The following is a 17,353-nucleotide window of genomic DNA, read 5'->3' on the forward strand; positions in this document are numbered from 1 at the left end:
GGCACACCTTAAGATAATTGATTAGATCTGGGGACTCGCAGAGCAAAACTAGGCCCAAGAACGTCCGTGTCAGATAACCGAGCGTTATCGGTCGAATGATACAGCTACTTTATTATCGATAACAATGTAAATTTCTTATAGAACGAATCAAAACCCCGGCGAAACTCCGGGGTGAAAATTAACCGCTCGAGACAATGTGTTTGATACACTTAACCATCTCCGCCACGGCAATTTATCTGCATTAAAACTATATTAATCAGAGTCGAATAAACGACACGGTGCGATTAATTCGGAGAAATAACGCGAAGATATATGGCGGATTGAGAAGCGCTGATTTAACGCGCTGTGAGAACGATCATCGGGCGCAGCAGCGCGGAGGGTAACGATGCGAAAAATTCTCGAGGAATGCGACGGGGGAAGGAAAACGCGTTTTCTCTCCGCGTTACTTTTAATTGCAGCCTGGTTGAATGCTTCTGCGACATAGTTCTGTAATCGGCAGGCCGCTACTGGCGTTTTAACGAACATTTTGACTCGCCGACAACCGGGATCGTGCGACAGTCACGATGCAACGTAAAACGAAATGAGACTATAAACGGATGTATCTTCATACGTCCGATATGATACGCATCTTCGGCGGATCGATAAATTATACATAAAAGGAAAAACACACACCCAAGATCTTTGAGCATCTTTTACGAGCGGATTGGCTCTTGCAAGCGTTATTAATTCATCGGTTTATCATTTATAGGTTCTCGGAAATTGTACGGAACATGGTCGAGCTTATCGACAACGTCGATAGATTAACTTTAGATTCATCTTGACGTAATCAAAATAATAAAAGTCGATAGATACATATTTAATTATAAATATGCGTAATTATAATTGTAAAATTGTTTTTAGTATCTCGGATTAATTAGCTTAAGCGAAAAAGTCTGGGATTTTTGGTACTTTTCGGTAAATTCGTCGTATACATACGAATATACGATCGTGAGTGCACGAGCTGGCAAGAGTGACGCATTATACGTACGGGAGTGGCACTAGGTTTATGATTCCGTGCCTAAATTTACGCACGACAGAACGTGCACGCAGCCTTACAAGATTCTCTATATATCCGGAATTCTGAATAAGTGCTGCGCGGTCGCTTACGTACATTGAACAAGAGCCAGAGCGATTCTCCCGAAAGCACGCACGAAGGTGCGAAAATGTGCGATAATATTTGCGGAAGCGTGTTTTCTAGAATTATGACGAATATTATTTGCGCGAAGAATTCAGTGTCCGTCAGGATGCTTCTTGTGCAAAGAAAATCACATCTCATATTTTGTTATATTTTTTTATCTTTATTTGCACGCGCTTAAACGATAGCAATAAATAGTGATAAATTTTTCAATTTAAAAATTGGAGAAGAGTATTGAAGAAAATTGAAACGATAATTGCATTGATAAATACCAAACTCACCAACATTTTTAAAAATTTATTTTCAGATTTTATTTGGAAAAATTTTACGCCCGAAAATAACCGCAGTCATAACGCAATAAAATATCTTTGTAACTCGTGTTACATTTTATATGTCACATTTTTATTATATCCGTGAAACGTTATACTTTTGGTCCAGTTGGCTTTCTCCGAATTAATGACCGTTGACAGGACAGTTTAAAACGTTACTATGATTCCTTTATGACCAGTTACACGCCTCGTGTGCTGATTCCACACTAATTCATTCCGAACGTCGCTCGGGAATGAATCAGAGCAGATGCATCACTGTCTCGCGACTCTCAGCGATTAGTCATTATTACCGGTTTCGAGCGTGGCGAGTCTTCAATCGAAAGAACGGACCCGCTCTCCGAGGATCACAAAACAGTGGGAGGATCGTAAATGGTTTTAAGGCGTCTGCAGCGGAGAAATTTGAAGAAAAGAATTCGCGCGGTTGAATAATTGCAGCCATACAAAGACCGACGAACGAAATTTCATAAACGTCGCGCCGTGGACTTACAGTCTTGTCATTTATCGGTGCCTCTTCCAATGCTACCTTGCCATCTGGCTGCAGCCAGATTCTGCCAAAAGCACGGCTGTGAGTCACGCCGTGCGGTTAGGTTTCTGGTAGTCAGATTTATCCGAGTTTATATAGGGTGTCGCGGAAAAAGAAACAATATAAAATCACTCCTTTCTTTTGCACTTAGAATATTGCGAATGATAGATTTATACTTAGATTTCTTCGTGAAAGAAAAAGGGACAAAGTAAAGTGTGAAAAATGTAAGTGAAACGATCCATCGAGATTTCTAACACACTTGATTGTAAGATCGATCTCATATAGATTTATTACAATTAAAATATTGCTAAATTTAAAAAAAAATGAGAAAAATAAAATATCTAAGTTGAATTTTTTTACTTTAAGATTAATTAAGCAATTGTGAATTATTGACAAACAATTTTTAATGGAAACAATTGTCTTGCATTTCTAAAAAGGTGAGTTAAAATATTATACTGAATCGTTTAATCGGTGGTTTGCATATTTTGCATATGAAAAAATCTAACAATTTACGATGGATCGTTGTAGCACATCCTTTCATCATCAATTTCATGTCGCGCTTGAATTGCGACGGGAGAACATTTTGCTTCCGACGTTTGTTCCGTCTTTTCTTTTTCCGTTACACAAAGTGACATCAGGAAACTTCTCTCATGCATTATGCATTGCCGGTCGAGAGTCCTTTGCAACTAATAGCTAATCCCCAACATACGCCTTTCCATTCGAGCGGGCGTCGTGACGAGGAACTGTATCTTCCACGATTTAATCTAGACAGTGGATCTTTCCGCGCGAACAGTCGCTTTCGATCTACGCGAGCATGCAAAACGGCCGGCCGGCCGGCCGTTTTTTTCGTAACTCGGGCTCGAATCCACCGAGCGATCGCTCGCGGCAACAAACGTTGAAAATAACTGTAAGCCACGGAGAATGGTCCGAGAAATCTTTGCGATGCTTCTTCGACGGCTGTACGCGAAGATAAGGCGTCTTCCGCGGAAATCCGTCTCTAACAATGTAAGCAGTCGTTGAATCACCCATTCTAGGTCGTGAATAACTTAATGAAGAGAATAAGGTAAAATTGCGATTTCCGTCCGCTATCATTATCGAATTATGTGTGCTAGAATTTGCTCAATATACCTACAAAAATAATTTAATGTTTAATGGAATTTATGTTCAGAACACTTTGATTGTGAAATGAATATAAGATAATGGTTCTCAAAATATGTACTACAATCTTATATTAATTTCTTTGTCGAAATCGGCGATAAAGTTATTAGCTCAATAATCATGTATTTGAAGGCACAAATTTTGACGAGATATTCGCTATTCGAGTATATCGATTCTAATACACGTATAAATTGTGTAAACACGATTTCGCGCTCATTTTAATCAAGAAGATCACTCGGGACCATTTTCGAGCACTATATACGATATTTACGACACACATATGCTCTCTGAATTTCCGTATATCTATTGCACTGAATTCCATGGCTTTGCCCGATGCTCATGTCAAGCGATGACAGAAATTGGACCTGTCTCTGTTTTGGAACAGCTCGATGTCAAAAATAGAACATCTGATCCCTAGTGCTCCGACCGCTGATGACGTGATAGAATCGCAAAGAATTTCACACTTACACGCGCATCGCAATCAAAAGTCATCGCGATATTAGCCTCGCTACGTTTTTGTAATTCAATGCAAACAATACGATTATTTTTAATCACAAATTTTGCTGAATTATGAAATTCTCAAAGAATTCCCAAAATAAAGTCTCGTGTTTATTGAAATACGTATAGTGATATTTATATATAAATATTTCTCACTTGTTACTATTATTTCTGAGTATATAGCTGTTTTGTGCAAGCACCTGTTCTGACAGAAACTAAAACGATGCAAGGCGCACTAGACGGTCACACTACCGTGGCTTTCATGGTTGAGTCAACGCGAAACACTTCCGTTTGACGAGGACCACTCCGTCGGCCGAAATGCATGCGTGCTGATTCACCCTATATGCTCTCCACGCAGAGATACCCCTACCACGCCTTGCAGCCGACGAAAATATACCGGGTGTGCGTGATAGACTTCAAAAATTCTTACATAATTCAAGATTGCAGTCATTTTTCACGTGACATAAAAAATGTTCAAAAATTATAACGGAGAAATAAAATTAAAAATAGATTTTTTTCTTCGTCAAAATTCGTCTTTATCTATTTATATTTTCGAAAAAGATTTTACATAACATTTCGAAGAAGCATGTAGTTTCGAATCGCAAAGCATAAGGGATGCACCTAGGCGGCTCAGAAACCGTAGAAAAATCGTAATGACATTAACACAGCTGCATCGTGTGTCAATGTGTCAGTACGTTAATGACATGACATGGATTTATTATAATTTAAACATACAGCGGCGGCGCGCATGCGCGCAAGCACTTCTACGATATTAATTATTATTGCAGCCTGTAAAAAAATTTTTATTCTCTGTGTAAAAATAAAAATATTGCGGCTGCAGAAGCATTATTTTTAATGCAAAAATTTAGCAACATCCAACTGTTTAATTTGTTGGAATAATTAAGTGCATCCTAAAATTTTTTAATATTTCTCAAATAATAATTCTTAAATAACTTTAAATAAATACAGAATATGGGCGATTGACATCAATAACAGCAAACGCGGCAAGTAAATTAGACAATAGCAAATTGTGAGAAATTTTTTTGGAAATAATTAAATTCTAAAATGGTCGTTTGCATTGTCGAGAAAATAAACAGTGCAGATTCTGACGTATCTCTTACACTAGTCAGACCTGCATTGCGAAAGGATACGGACCACGTGGCCGGCTGGCTTATGGTGCCAACATGTGCTCGATGGTTTTTATAAAAAGATCACGCCATTTCACCAGCTCGACTCGAGCCTGCAGAAATTTCCAGTGGAATTTTAGCGTGTTTTCAGCGTGTACCGTTCGGCATTCTCGCGGCGGAATTCTCATTAAACGACGATAAAAATCAAGTTTATATTCCGTTAATTAATAGTCACGGATGTCATTAACTTTTTATTATCGTTCAGCGTTTATTATACCTCACGGTTTGATTCACGATAATATTTGAACATAGTTTGAACGTCGCACAGGACACAAGTGATAACTACATATGTGCGTTTTAACAATAGCACAATCGCACTTGTGAGTCACAAGATATGTAGATATAGAATACCTACATAGAATACGACAAGCACGAAGCTTAGAAAACAGTTTGATGACGAATTTTTCCCTACGTGGTAAATCATGTCAAAACTTTATACTATCTTACTAAAGTTTTCACCGCAGGAATGCGCGATCTATCACTTTTCTCTTCAATTTAATAATCGATGGCAATTTGTTATTTACAATAAAACCTGTGGAATAAAGAAGCATTCGTTGGATTTTTAGAAGTGATAGAAAATAAATTCATTAATTTAAAGTGATTAAATTTTAAGAAAGTGAATTATGTTATTTTATTATCATCGTTATATTATTATAAAAATAACGAAACAGAGTGGCGGAAAAAAAAAATAGTTAAAGAACGCGTATTCGGAGAAAGATTTGCGAGTAACATATAAATGAGAATCGATTTGCATCGTAAGATACTGTCTAATTTCAGCTCTGACCAGCAAGAGACCGTATTTCATTGGTCACGGCATTTCCGCGAACGGACTATGGGGACTACCGTGTAGATAAAGTGACACATTAATGGCGGGTGCGAGATAAGAGAGGACAAGAACTAACTCTTCGACTTCCCGGCATATGATGTCACGGGATGTAGTGCAACGTGGAAGGAACGTTTCGGGCGTTTCGAGTAAGTTTTTGAGTTTATTGTTTCTCTAATATTTTTTATTATCATGTAAATATTTATTAACTGCGAAATTGCAGTGTCTTGCTAACAGATATCGTATTTTAATTTAGTTATAACGATTAAGGATAAATTTCTGACCTTTTACAATGTCCTTTTTTACGCCTATGTTGGCGCCTCGAATCGTAAATTCGTGCTCGCGTTTGTTTTATCACATGTATGTGTCGCCTTTAAGTCACGTACAACGAACGTGTCATGTTTCTCTGCGAAATCTATTGAAAAATTAATTCAGAAAAGTAGGTTTACAGCAGCTTGAAGAAAAGTGTACTCAATCTTGATAAATATTAATTACAAACTGCCATTTGCATTATTCTTTTACTCGTCCTACTTTAAGATATAATTTTCCTAGCTATCAAAATTACCGATTGAAATGATTTTTTCTCATGAAAAAATAGAAGGAAAAGACATAATTCTTTTCGAAAATTTTGTTTAGCAGAATGAAAAGTTTTCTAAATTTTTATATATATATTAATAATATAAATAATATTGGATTATCCTTTATTTTGATTATTTGTTATTATATTATTTCTCTTACAACACTTCTAGATTTATTTTGTGCTAACGATGACGTAAATCGCGAGAGCAGAGAACGAAACATGGTGTGTCACCCACTCACTTTCTCTGCCTTCGGCACTTATTTGTGCATATAGCGCATTTTCCTTCTCCCGCAGTGAAGCTATTGTTGTTCCTCGAGCAATATCGATTTTGCAAAGATTGAATTTAACGGAACGTGGCTGTGAACGAGGCAAAAAAAAACGCTTTTGCATCATCTCATCGGATAAATATTTTTATCTCGCTCATTTCAGGCGGAATTTATTACGTGCTCACGAATATTTGTTAGTGAAGAGCGGTAGCGTTTCGCGACGTTATTATCTCTTAAAGACTTCTTTATGTCGCGTTGTCGAGACAAGAATAGAGTTCGCGTGCGTAAGACGCATTTATTTTTCACCACGTTCGAGAATACACGTGTTTCGACGAGTTCGGAAATCAGGAGATTGTTCTCCACTGTATTCATAAAATAATACGCTATCATAAAGTCGTGCTGCCATTATCCTTAATAGCGCAGAGCGCTTCCTTGATCGTTGTATCGGAAAAGCAAGCACTTTCGACGTAAACTTTCTCGCAGTTCGTTTAGCCGATCCGATTAAACCGCTGAAAATCCCCGGCAAACCTGCTTCACTGGTAATTACGATGAGTTGTGCTGCACTTAAAATCATTTTGTCAAATGTATTTAAACGGTGCTTCTAAAACGGCATGTTAATATTTCCGCGGCAAATTGCATGGAAAAAAGCGCACGATCAAAGAAAAGAAAAACGGTAAGAATTTATTACAGCCGGTAATAACGTCCATATTTATCGAATCGCGTTCGTTAAGTAGCCGTCGATCTTTTCGTGTTAATCTGATTTATAGACGCAATTTCACAAACTTCTTATGCTAGAAAGAAGTTTGGAAATACAATTATTTGAAATAAAAAGATGTTAGTGTAATCACAAATTTCGCTAACATGATATTAAAAAACATTTTCATTATGGATCTTGTGTCAAAATATTAAGTCTTGTATTATCTTTTTATAAGATATTGGATTTTTTACGCTATATCTGTTTGTTCGAATTTATTCGATGATAGTATTCGATAAAACATCAACAGTGGTTTATCAAGTATGACACTGATAGCTACGCGTCCTCTGATTGATACAATATGCGTTATTGTGCTTGCGGCTGCTATCACGGCACTTCCTATGTTTTTGCTGGTACGAGATATTGCACAAGACAATTGCGAAACGACGCGTGCCCCACTTTCTTGCGGAAAGAACGATTGGCGAAATCCGCGCTATTTTGAATATGCATAACAATTATGTAGATGTGTTAGATTTTTTCACATGCATAGAGACATTTTTTTGTTTAGTTAAAATGTCGAAAATCTACAGATAAAATAAAAGAAAAATAATTTATCTGTATAGAACATGTGTGTTGTACAAAATTCTAAATATTATGTTATTATCAAATGATTTAATTTCGATCAGGCACAATTGAAAACTCACTGTCGCTGGCTTGAAGCAAATTACAAGTTTCCAAGCTTAACTTCGCAGGAAGATAATCCTGCGGCGAGATATCGCAACATCCGTGTCAGATATGTGTCCACCAATATGACGGAAACGCGCGGTAATAATTACTCAAGAAAAACTACGCGTTTGTTTCACTCGTAAAACATTAATTTTCTCTCTCAGTAAAGAGCCACTGCAAATACTGAGAATTTATTATCGCGACGGTGTCCCAAACGAATCAGAAAAATTCCTTTTCCAAGGAATGCATCGCGATGTGGTCATTGTTGTTAAGCTAGTTTATCGGCTGGGGTCATGCGGGCTTCTGCACTCTTTATTTTCGCACCGATGACTCACGCGAGTTCGTTACTCGCGAAACATCGCGTTTTTATGCAGCGAGACGCCGCAAGACAGACCACATCTCGCACACTCGAATGCATCAATTCAGATTAAAAGCATAGCTGACTGAATGAAAGATAAGTAGACGTCGACAATTTTTCTTCTTTTTGGAATCAATGTTTAAATAAAAATGTCAGAACTTCGACTTGAACTAAATCAATTAAACTTGAATTAATATTTTTACTCACTGATTGAATCACGGAGAGATTAAATATAAATTTTAATGAAATATTTCTATGTAATTTTATTCGGGATTAAATATTATCAATTCTTATCACATCCTTCGTATTATTTCGTTGCGCATCGTCAACGAAGATAGTTCTAAGCAACGAGGCACGACAATTAGCATTACATTGCAATATCTCTCGTGTCGCTTTTGTCTGTCCGAGACCATTGTATGCAATAGAATGCATCGAGTATTGTTTACAATGAGAAAATATTTTTACCACGTTATATGAATAGAAAGCAATGAAAGCATTGCTAAAAAACATTGATTTATAAAATTGAAGAAGAGAATATATTATAATATTATCATAAAAATGTAAACGCCGTATAAATAAATTGTTCGAAATACGAAATTTCTGGCAATATGCGCATTTTGTGTCAATTTTACCGATTTTACGTTGAACTTTTATTCACCTTTTGTTCCCTGCATTTTGTTATTCACTTTTACGATTCACCGAACTTGCTCAACTAATTGTAAGAAAAACTTGGCTCACTTAAATCGGCCAAAGAACCGTGTTCGAAGAACATACGATATTGCAGGACACCCTGTAGACTGCGTGTAGACCCTCGCACTTCGTATTTCGATCGTCGATTGTGGGAACGGATGCGCGAGAGCCGCGCCGGCGTTCCGCGACGCGCGCGAGTGCATCTATAATTGTCGCCGCGTGAAATTAACGCGTGAAAATTTATACGCGTGTCTCGCGATCGCGCGCGTCGGATGCCGGACGCGGAATGCGTGTCTCGCCGCTTGCCGGTATCGCGTTGAAAATTCGACGCTCTTTTGAGTCGACGGCCCGTTCTCACGTCGGGTCGCGGGGATAAAAGGGGCTCTGTGCGTTCGGGAATTCTTGCCCGCCCTCCCACCATCTCACTGCACCACGTCGAACGCCGATGCCGAGCTCTTTGACATCTCTCTGACGTTCCGTCGGCTCCTTCGGCGCTGTAGAAAATGAAAGTGCGTCCGCCTGAATGCGCGCCGTCTCTCTGTGCAACAAGAGCCACGAATTATTCGTCTTTTGCTAATTACCGGGGGGAGTTCTTCCAATTTGTCTCGGGGCACGAAGCTCGTTAATCTCGACGCGACTTTTGTCCCCCGTCGTCGAATACGATTGAGAGTCAGCGCGAGCGTTGTCCGCTCGCGCCTCATGGGGGAACGTGTCTGCTTGTAAACAGCTGTATTATTCGCAGTTGGTCAGAAGAGAAGCATCATCCGTTTGCGTGAATAGCTTGTGTCCACATGATGGGAAAATAAAAACAAAAGAAAAAGAAAGAATAGAAATAATTTGTTTTTCAAAAATTGACAAACACTGCACGAAACATTACACGCTCAGATGAAAATATAAATAAAAATAAAATTTTTCGCAAGTTTAAGTAACGTTAAGTAACATTTTTCTCCGGTTCGCGTCTCCCGGAAAAAATTAAGAAAGATTCAGAAAGAGAGCTGGCTCGGCTCGGAATGTAGCGTGCGGGATTCCAGCCGGCCGGCTTAGAAAATAGCGACGCGGCGCGTTAAAGATTCCGAATGCGAATCGCACCGTTTTCGACCGGTCACGTTCGTCGATGGAGCAGCGTGGATTCTTGCAGGCAGGTAGGTAGGTAGGCAGGCCTGGCAAAAGAGAGAAGCATGCATATATACGATAGGACAGGACCGAACGCCGTTGGCTTTCGTCGGCGCGACCGCAAGGTAGCCGGCCAGACGGAGCGCACGTTTTCAGCACGCGCAGTAACCGTAAACGTGGCGGCGGAATCGCGAATTTCACCACGAGGTGAAGGGTCGCGGCAAGGCCGACGCGCCGATGCAACATCGGAAACGACAGAGAGAGAGAAAATAAAATAAAATACAAAATAAAATACGACGAAATAAATCACTACAATTCGCCGTCCAAAGCAGATTTCTTATCGTCAAGGGGCAAAAAAGATGCTTGACCTACTTTTAAACGCGAATAAATTTGATAAATAGACAGAAAAAGGAACAAGGAAGACGCTAATGGCAAGTCGGTTTTCTTGCCGATGTAAAATTCTTCGACCTTCCGCCGACATTCGCTCTCGATCGACGCTGAGAGAAGCCGGACTTATTCGCGTCGAATCTCGATGGGAGAAACGGTGCCGGAGTGGTGCAAGGCGACAGGGCAGGTCGTTATTTGCGGCCGCCGAGTGACCGTATGTAAATCATGTCCACCGAGAGGAGACTTCGGGAACACGATCCCGGCTCGTCGATTGCATCGCGAACTGTCGACGAGGAAGCCGTATGAAAGTAACTGGGACGATGATAAAGGTGACTCGCTTTCGACGAGGTCGCGCTCATGCGAGAGTCCTCGATCGATGTTGAGAAACAGACCGCGCTAATTCACAACAAATTCCTTTAACGTCGCATCTTCTCCGCTTGCACGCATTTTCCGAAGACACTTTTTCAATTGTTTTCGCTCGAAAATAGATTCAGCTGACTGACGCGCACGCATGCGTGAAATAACGGCGTGTTTTAAATGGAGAAACGTGCTGCGGAGCGTTCATATTTCACGCGCAACGACCTGATAATCCGCGTTCTGCCAGAACGGAGTCCGGGATGTTAGCGCGACTCGAAGATGCGCGAGGTGTTAGCGGGAGATATCTAATTTCTCAGGAAAGACAAGTTGCATCCGGCGCCGGAAGCCCGGAGAGACATATCTTATTCAGCGACAAGATAATTAACGGATATTTGAGGGACCGGAACGGTTGGATGATGCTGCGCGCGGCACGACTGGTCGAGCCCGGGCGTTACACGCGAGTATGGTACCCAAGGCGTAGAAAACGGCGCGCAATAAAATGCAAAAGTATTTTTACGATAACGAGGAAGAATGCCCGTTTGTTACGATCTACATGTATTTCCGGCAGTGTAGCGTGGCTTTCAATTATTATATTTTAAGCCTGTTGCGGTGAACTCGCAACTCCATGCCCGTTATTTCAGCGATCGCTATCTTAATTGCGCCGTGTGCTTACAGAATATAGGCAATTTTTTATAACGATGTATATTTCTTACGTTAAAATTTTGTAAATGTATATTCGCGTTTTATGTAAAAAGATTGTTTGGCCGATTTGGACAATTTTTAGAAATAATCAACCGCTATTGAGATTTGTAGACCTTAATTTATGAAAAATATTAATTTTAACAAACTTTGTATCGAAAAACTTTCTGAAGATCTCTTTTTTATATTAAAATTAATATTTGGGTCGAAAAACAAATTTCTATTGGAATCCAGAATTAATTAGAAATTTATTTCTCGATTGAGGCTCGAATAGAAGTAGCGCCTTAACAAAATTCTCCGGCTGTTTCCCCTCGAAATGTACTCTAGTGTACGAGCACTCTCACTATTATAGCGCCATAAACAACAATACCGGGTGTACGATGCCGACATCGAAGGAGAAAGAGGCACTTCCTCCTAAGAGAGTTTCTACTCGTCGCACACGTCGCAGTATCTTGCGCACCGCGGTGGCCAGTTTTTCATTTGCGGTGCTGTATTTACAAACAGTGCCATATTAATCATTCGACATGAAGTTCGCTTCAACCGCGTATGTATAATAAACGAGCTTTCGTCCCGTTAGCTCTTATGCGTTCCATTTTTTTCGCGAAATTGCCAGAAAGTTTAATGCGCCATCAGCGAGAGCTCACTGCCTTATTTTATTATCAACCGCGGAAAATTTTCGTTACTGTTATTCGACTAGGTGTTTGTTGACAAGCCAGATCTCAATAAAATTGTATATATTTTTATTTCTTCCGTAATACGTAGCACCGTTCGATCCAGATAAACACTTTTATCGCCGAAACTCAAAGCGCTAATTTGAATACGCAACGGCTATGTCTTCCCATTCCACGATCGCCACGTATATATTTTATGATGTAATTGTAAAAATTTTGTAACAAACATCAATATTATATAGACGCATAGCAGCGCCACAAACGTAACGGCCCATCGCGTATAATCGGGGATTTAAAATTAAAACTACACTCTTAGAATTCAAAAATAGCTCTGACAAACTACTCTTCTCGAGATTAAGAAGCATCTTCATATTCTTCCATTTCGTATATTTAAATCTTCCCTTCATAAACATTTAACTGTTTTCTTACTGCTATGGGCGTATATTACGCTCAATAAGTTACATTGGAAATACACTGACAAACAAATCGGCACACCCTGATCACGTTGCTTCAGAAAATATTAGTTGTACACTTAAACATATTTTTTAAAATGCTTATCTTATACTGTTAACTAATATTGTTGTCATTTATTTCTTATCGTAACACATGTAAAGTTTCACTGAGGTGGTTCGATTTTTTGTCAGTGCATTACAAACACATGTTCATCCTTCTTCAAATGATAAATACAATTTTTCTATCGAACTAAGCAAAAGCCAGAACCCACGGGGCAAATTTTCTCTCGAAGAAATCGAAGCGTGCATCCAGCGCGAATTACACGCCCTTTTTCAGAGAGCCGGCTTTTCGGAGCAGCCCTCGCGCGACAGGCACACTCGTCCTTCGGTACTCATTGTGGAATATACCGTTCACCAGCCGGGTCGATAGCACTCGTCGCTCGTCACGTCTCGCCTTTGCCGCGTGACACGTCTCGGAGGATGCTCTAAAAGAGCGCCGGATTCGCGTAATCGCGAGACGGAAAGAAGGAGAGAGCGCGAAGGTCGGCGGCGAGAGAGCGGTCGCTGGAAGGGCGAGGGCTCGTGGCGGCGATGGCGGGGTGCGAGGAAATCGATGCCGACGTCTGGGGCCCACGAGAGAGAGAGGAGGCTGAACCTCCCTCGGGCGAGAGGAAGCGGTCGCGTATTATAATAAATAAAGGGCGGACAAGAGCGCAAAGCGAATGTATAAAGTGCGTACTTACACTCGGCTGGTGTTTAGCTCGTGGCCGGCCGCCTCGATCGTCGGCCCTCTCTGCCGAAACTCGGGACCGCGCCGCCGTGCGTTTCCTCTTCGACGTACGTTACCTCCTCTCCGCGGTCGTCCTCGGCGTCGCGCCGGCCGGTGATCGCGGACGATGCACAGCAGGGCAACGGGAGAAGGAGAAGGTGCAGCGGGGTGATAACGAGCGGGGTGACAACGCCGGGTGATAACCGGGCGGTTTGGCCGCTCTCCTGCGCGTATCCCGTACGACACACCGCGCGACACTGTTCCGAGACGCGGAACAGGGAGATTACTATTTCGCCTGAGTGGGTGGAGGAGGGCGCTGGAGGAGGGGTCGCATCCGAAGAACGTATCCGAAAAAGGGGAGGCAAGCCAACCACCACCGCTCTCTGTCTCTCTCTTCCTCTCTTTTTCTCTCTTTCGTTCCGTTCGCGCGGGTGTCTCGAGCCTGACTGACACTCGGCTCGGCGCTCGGCATTTGCGGAGCCGGTCGACTGACCCCTTCGTTCTCCCTCTCTCTCTCTCTTTCTCTCCCTTTCCCTTCCTCGTTCAACCACCGCCGCATCATTATCGGTTTTCTTCCTTCCTCTCCTTCACTCTCGCTCGCTCCAATCTTGTGGCGGCGTTATCTGTCTATCTTTCTTCGCCGCCCCACCGACGCCCGTCGTTCCTCGCATATCGGGTGGTTTTCCTTCGCCGACGACCGCCCGTGCCCTTCGTCTCGAACGTTCTTCGGCAGGAAGTCGGAAATTAGATCGACACCCCGTATGTGGCGGAGCGCACGCGAGCGAGCGAGCGAGCGAGCGAACGAACGAACGAACGTTGTTGTGGTTTCTCGTAGGGCCCAAGGTGCCCATGAGATTCCAGCCGAGAGGCAAATATCAGCGTATTCTATTTGCCGTATTTAAATAATTCTGACATTACGGACTTGAGTCTCGCCATTGGCACGAAAGAGTTCTATTAATAAAGGTGAGAAAGCGGGAATATGTGTGTATCTTGGATAATAAAATCGTAATTTTGTTCGAGCCCTTCGACATATGCTATGATAAAGTCGAGAAATGTCAAACTAGAGTTTAACAAATGAGAGTGGGATATGCGCTTTGAATAACAAAACTGAATTTTTTTTTCTGAGACCTAAACGAGGAAAATCGAACCTATCGAAAAATCAGAGTACATTCTTTTTTATTGATTTTGTAAAGTATATTTTATGATCACCATTGCACGAAATGTTCGGTTGAATAAAAGAAGCGTGCGATTAAATTTGTACAGCTTGAGGGGTTTTATCAACGTAAATATTTAATAATGAATCATGCGGGGCTTAGTGGATTTTAGTCGCGTGCAATTTTGAGCGAAGCTTATTGTAATTTTGCATTTCATATAAAAACAATCAATATACATGATCTGCATCCCATAATAAATAGCATCCTAAATAAATAACGCAAAGTACATTTATCGATCATATAAATCAACTAGCGCTCTACTCGCAAAATTGTCGACAAATTATCGACAGAGTTAATTAATCCAATATTTTTATAATGTATAATGTATAGAAATTGACTGCATCGATTAGCGTTGCTCGCATTACTTGTATTTATATTATTATCAAGTATTTATAGAGACATATAAGAAGTCGATTCAACAATGCCGTGGCTTCAACTATTTCTAAAAAATACATTAGAATACTTTTAGATTCTTTTCTTTTTTATATTTATATTGACTAGAAACCTCGTTACGCTCGCCATATTGACTAAACAGTCAGCGGCGAACCGAAACAAGAACCCAGTGTAGGATTCGATCTCGCAGAATCTCAAATGTCAATTTAGCAGCTGTCTTTCTCATCGACCTTCTCCTGCGGTATGTCTTCGATCATAACGCTGTCCGTGGGGACCAGTTTGACCCGCTCGGACGGCTTGGCTTTCATCATGATGAACGGCAGCTCGGCCTCCAGCTCGCCACCGAGAGCACCCAAGTACAGCTTGACCTTGACGGCGTAGGACACGATGATGCCGAAGGGGTCGCGCACGTCCGGCGAGGTGAGCAGCGTGCTGGACGCGAGCTCGCCCTCCTCCCGCTTCATCAGACCGTCCAGCGCGATACCGCGGCGATTCTTGTTGCTCTCCAGACTGGGCTTCAGATAGAGCACCTTCTGCAGATTCGAGCCGGGATCGATCGGGCAGCCGTCTTGCGTCTCGACCGCGTCTATCACCGTGCGGAACTGGCCGTTTTGGAAGATGACGACGTCGATGCCCTGCTGCACCAGCGCTTTGATTTTCTTCACCATCTTGTTGCTGTTGTTGCGCACGCACACGTTGATGGCGATCGTCTCGCCGTGGTGGTACAGCTGCTTGTCGAGGGTGACCTCGAGCTCCAGCTCGCCCGGACTCAGCAGGAAATCCTTGCGCACCACCGTGCACGGCTGACGGCCCTGTTTCGTAGGCGCGTACTGAATCTTACGTATACCCATCAGCACGGTGCTGCGCTTGTGGGTTAAGTCGGTCTCCGTATCGCCGCAGTACACCTTCACGTAGTAGCTGACGCCGCAGGGATCGCCGGTCTCGTCGGGACCGGGTTGCAGGGTCACGCTGGACGGCGCGCACTGCGGGAACGCGAAGGTGAACGGTATCGCGTTCGAGCCCAGCTTCTTCAGCAACCTGTTCCGGAGATATTTTTGGTCTTATAATTGATTTGCATTACGATGTGCGTTAACCTCCTCCACCGATGAGAAATCTACTTCAGCCGTTTATAATTTGATGCCTCGAGGAGTTTTTCTCCCAATCAATTTCTATCGATTAATTGATATTAAAAAAAAAAAAAAAATAATAAATATTCCCGGTTGAAAATAACGACTCATCCTGTGTTCTATGTTTTCTAGGTTCAAAAATCGTTAAGAGACGCGTCCTGACCTGTCTTGCAGCTTGGTAGGATTGGAGTCGGGCTTCTTAATCTGCGGGAAGATCTGCTCGGATGCTAAGTAGAGATCTTTTTGGAAGTTGAGACCCATCACCTCGTCTTCTTCGCGGCCGTACCGGAAGCTGCACATCAGCTGGCACCACACCTTCCTGCCGCTGTCTACGTAATCCTGACTGATCAGGACCACCCCGTCGATCGGCTCGGTGCCCGACAGATAGTCGATGAAATCGCGTTTGCCCAGGTAAACGGCGAGCTTGCCGTTCGGCGAACATTTTTTGTAGACTTTGAAATTTGCTACCATAGTGAATTTTTTTTTCTTCTCGTTCGGCAGACGACTGGATCGTCTGGCAACGGGTCGAGTATTTATATATGAGGCGACTACGGTGACGCATAATCGATTTCTAGGGCTTCTTAAGACGCTTAGCGACATGGTTTAGCGTTTAGGTCGCACTCATGCAACGGCTTTCTGCGTTTCTGAGATAATTACGCAGTGTAGATTATTCATGACGCGAGAAACATTGCTTATATTTTCGATTGTGAATAATTTAATTTTGCGATTTTGCTATTGTGTTGCAAACAAGATGATTTTATCAGCGTGTCCTCTTGCGTAATATGTTTTACGTATGTTTTACGCCAACGTAACTTCGGGACTTTTATCACTCGATTGATCTTCGGGCTTCTTGGGCTTCGTTTCGTCGTTCAAGCCAAATGTCTTAAGCAAGCATTTCTGTTCAGTAAACATATTGATGTTTATTTTAATTTATTTTTTATTGTAAATTAGTGTTCTTTTATTCAGTTACATATTAAATAAAAAATATTATTTCCAAAATAAATAAAAAGTAGAATATTAGATCAGTTGTATAATTCCACTTTTTTTAAATAATAGAAAGATATTTATTTATAAAACAAAACTAGTTATTACAAAATAAAATAAGTAAAGCAAATAATCAAGTTAAAAGGATTGCAAAAAATATATAAATACCGATAGAAGTAAA

At 41.5% G+C, this 17,353-nt stretch overlaps 2 protein-coding genes across 18 annotated transcripts in view; both read right to left on the reverse strand.

The window, feature by feature from the left end:
- Positions 1–17,353, reverse strand: part of LOC105672472 (uro-adherence factor A) — a 159,584-nt gene that overhangs the window by 48,355 nt on the left and 93,876 nt on the right. For 14 of the 17 annotated variants that reach the window (XM_012367427.2, XM_067354408.1, XM_067354406.1 and 11 more), the window contains exon 1: positions 13,429–13,917. The exons of 1 other annotated variant lie outside the window; for it this stretch is intronic. The gene's annotated coding sequence lies outside the window, so the exon portion shown is untranslated. Of the gene's footprint in view, positions 1–13,428; positions 13,921–17,353 lie in introns of those variants that run through there. 2 more of the 17 variants (XM_067354410.1, XM_012367426.2) reach the window with 2 other exon arrangements.
- Arr1 (arrestin 1) lies at positions 14,614–16,716 on the reverse strand. The gene is made up of 2 exons (XM_012367434.2): positions 16,352–16,716; positions 14,614–16,099 (listed from the first exon to the last, which is right to left on the reverse strand). The coding sequence occupies exons 1-2, from the start codon at positions 16,657–16,659 to the stop codon at positions 15,268–15,270; spliced, it is 1,140 nt and encodes a 379-aa protein (XP_012222857.2). The 5' UTR covers positions 16,660–16,716; the 3' UTR covers positions 14,614–15,267.

This window comes from Linepithema humile, chromosome 4 (assembly GCF_040581485.1).
Source record: "Linepithema humile isolate Giens D197 chromosome 4, Lhum_UNIL_v1.0, whole genome shotgun sequence".
In the NCBI taxonomy this organism is placed as follows: Eukaryota; Metazoa; Arthropoda; class Insecta; order Hymenoptera; family Formicidae; genus Linepithema; species Linepithema humile.

Excerpts from the sequence above, each read along its gene's own strand:
- Arr1 (XM_012367434.2), bottom strand. The coding sequence starts at position 16,659 with ATGGTAGCAAATTTCAAAGTCTACAAAAAATGTTCGCCGAACGGCAAG. Across the intron at positions 16,100-16,351 it reads CCTACCAAGCTGCAAGACAG|GTTGCTGAAGAAGCTGGGCT; the intron begins GTCAGGACGCGT and ends TCTCCGGAACAG.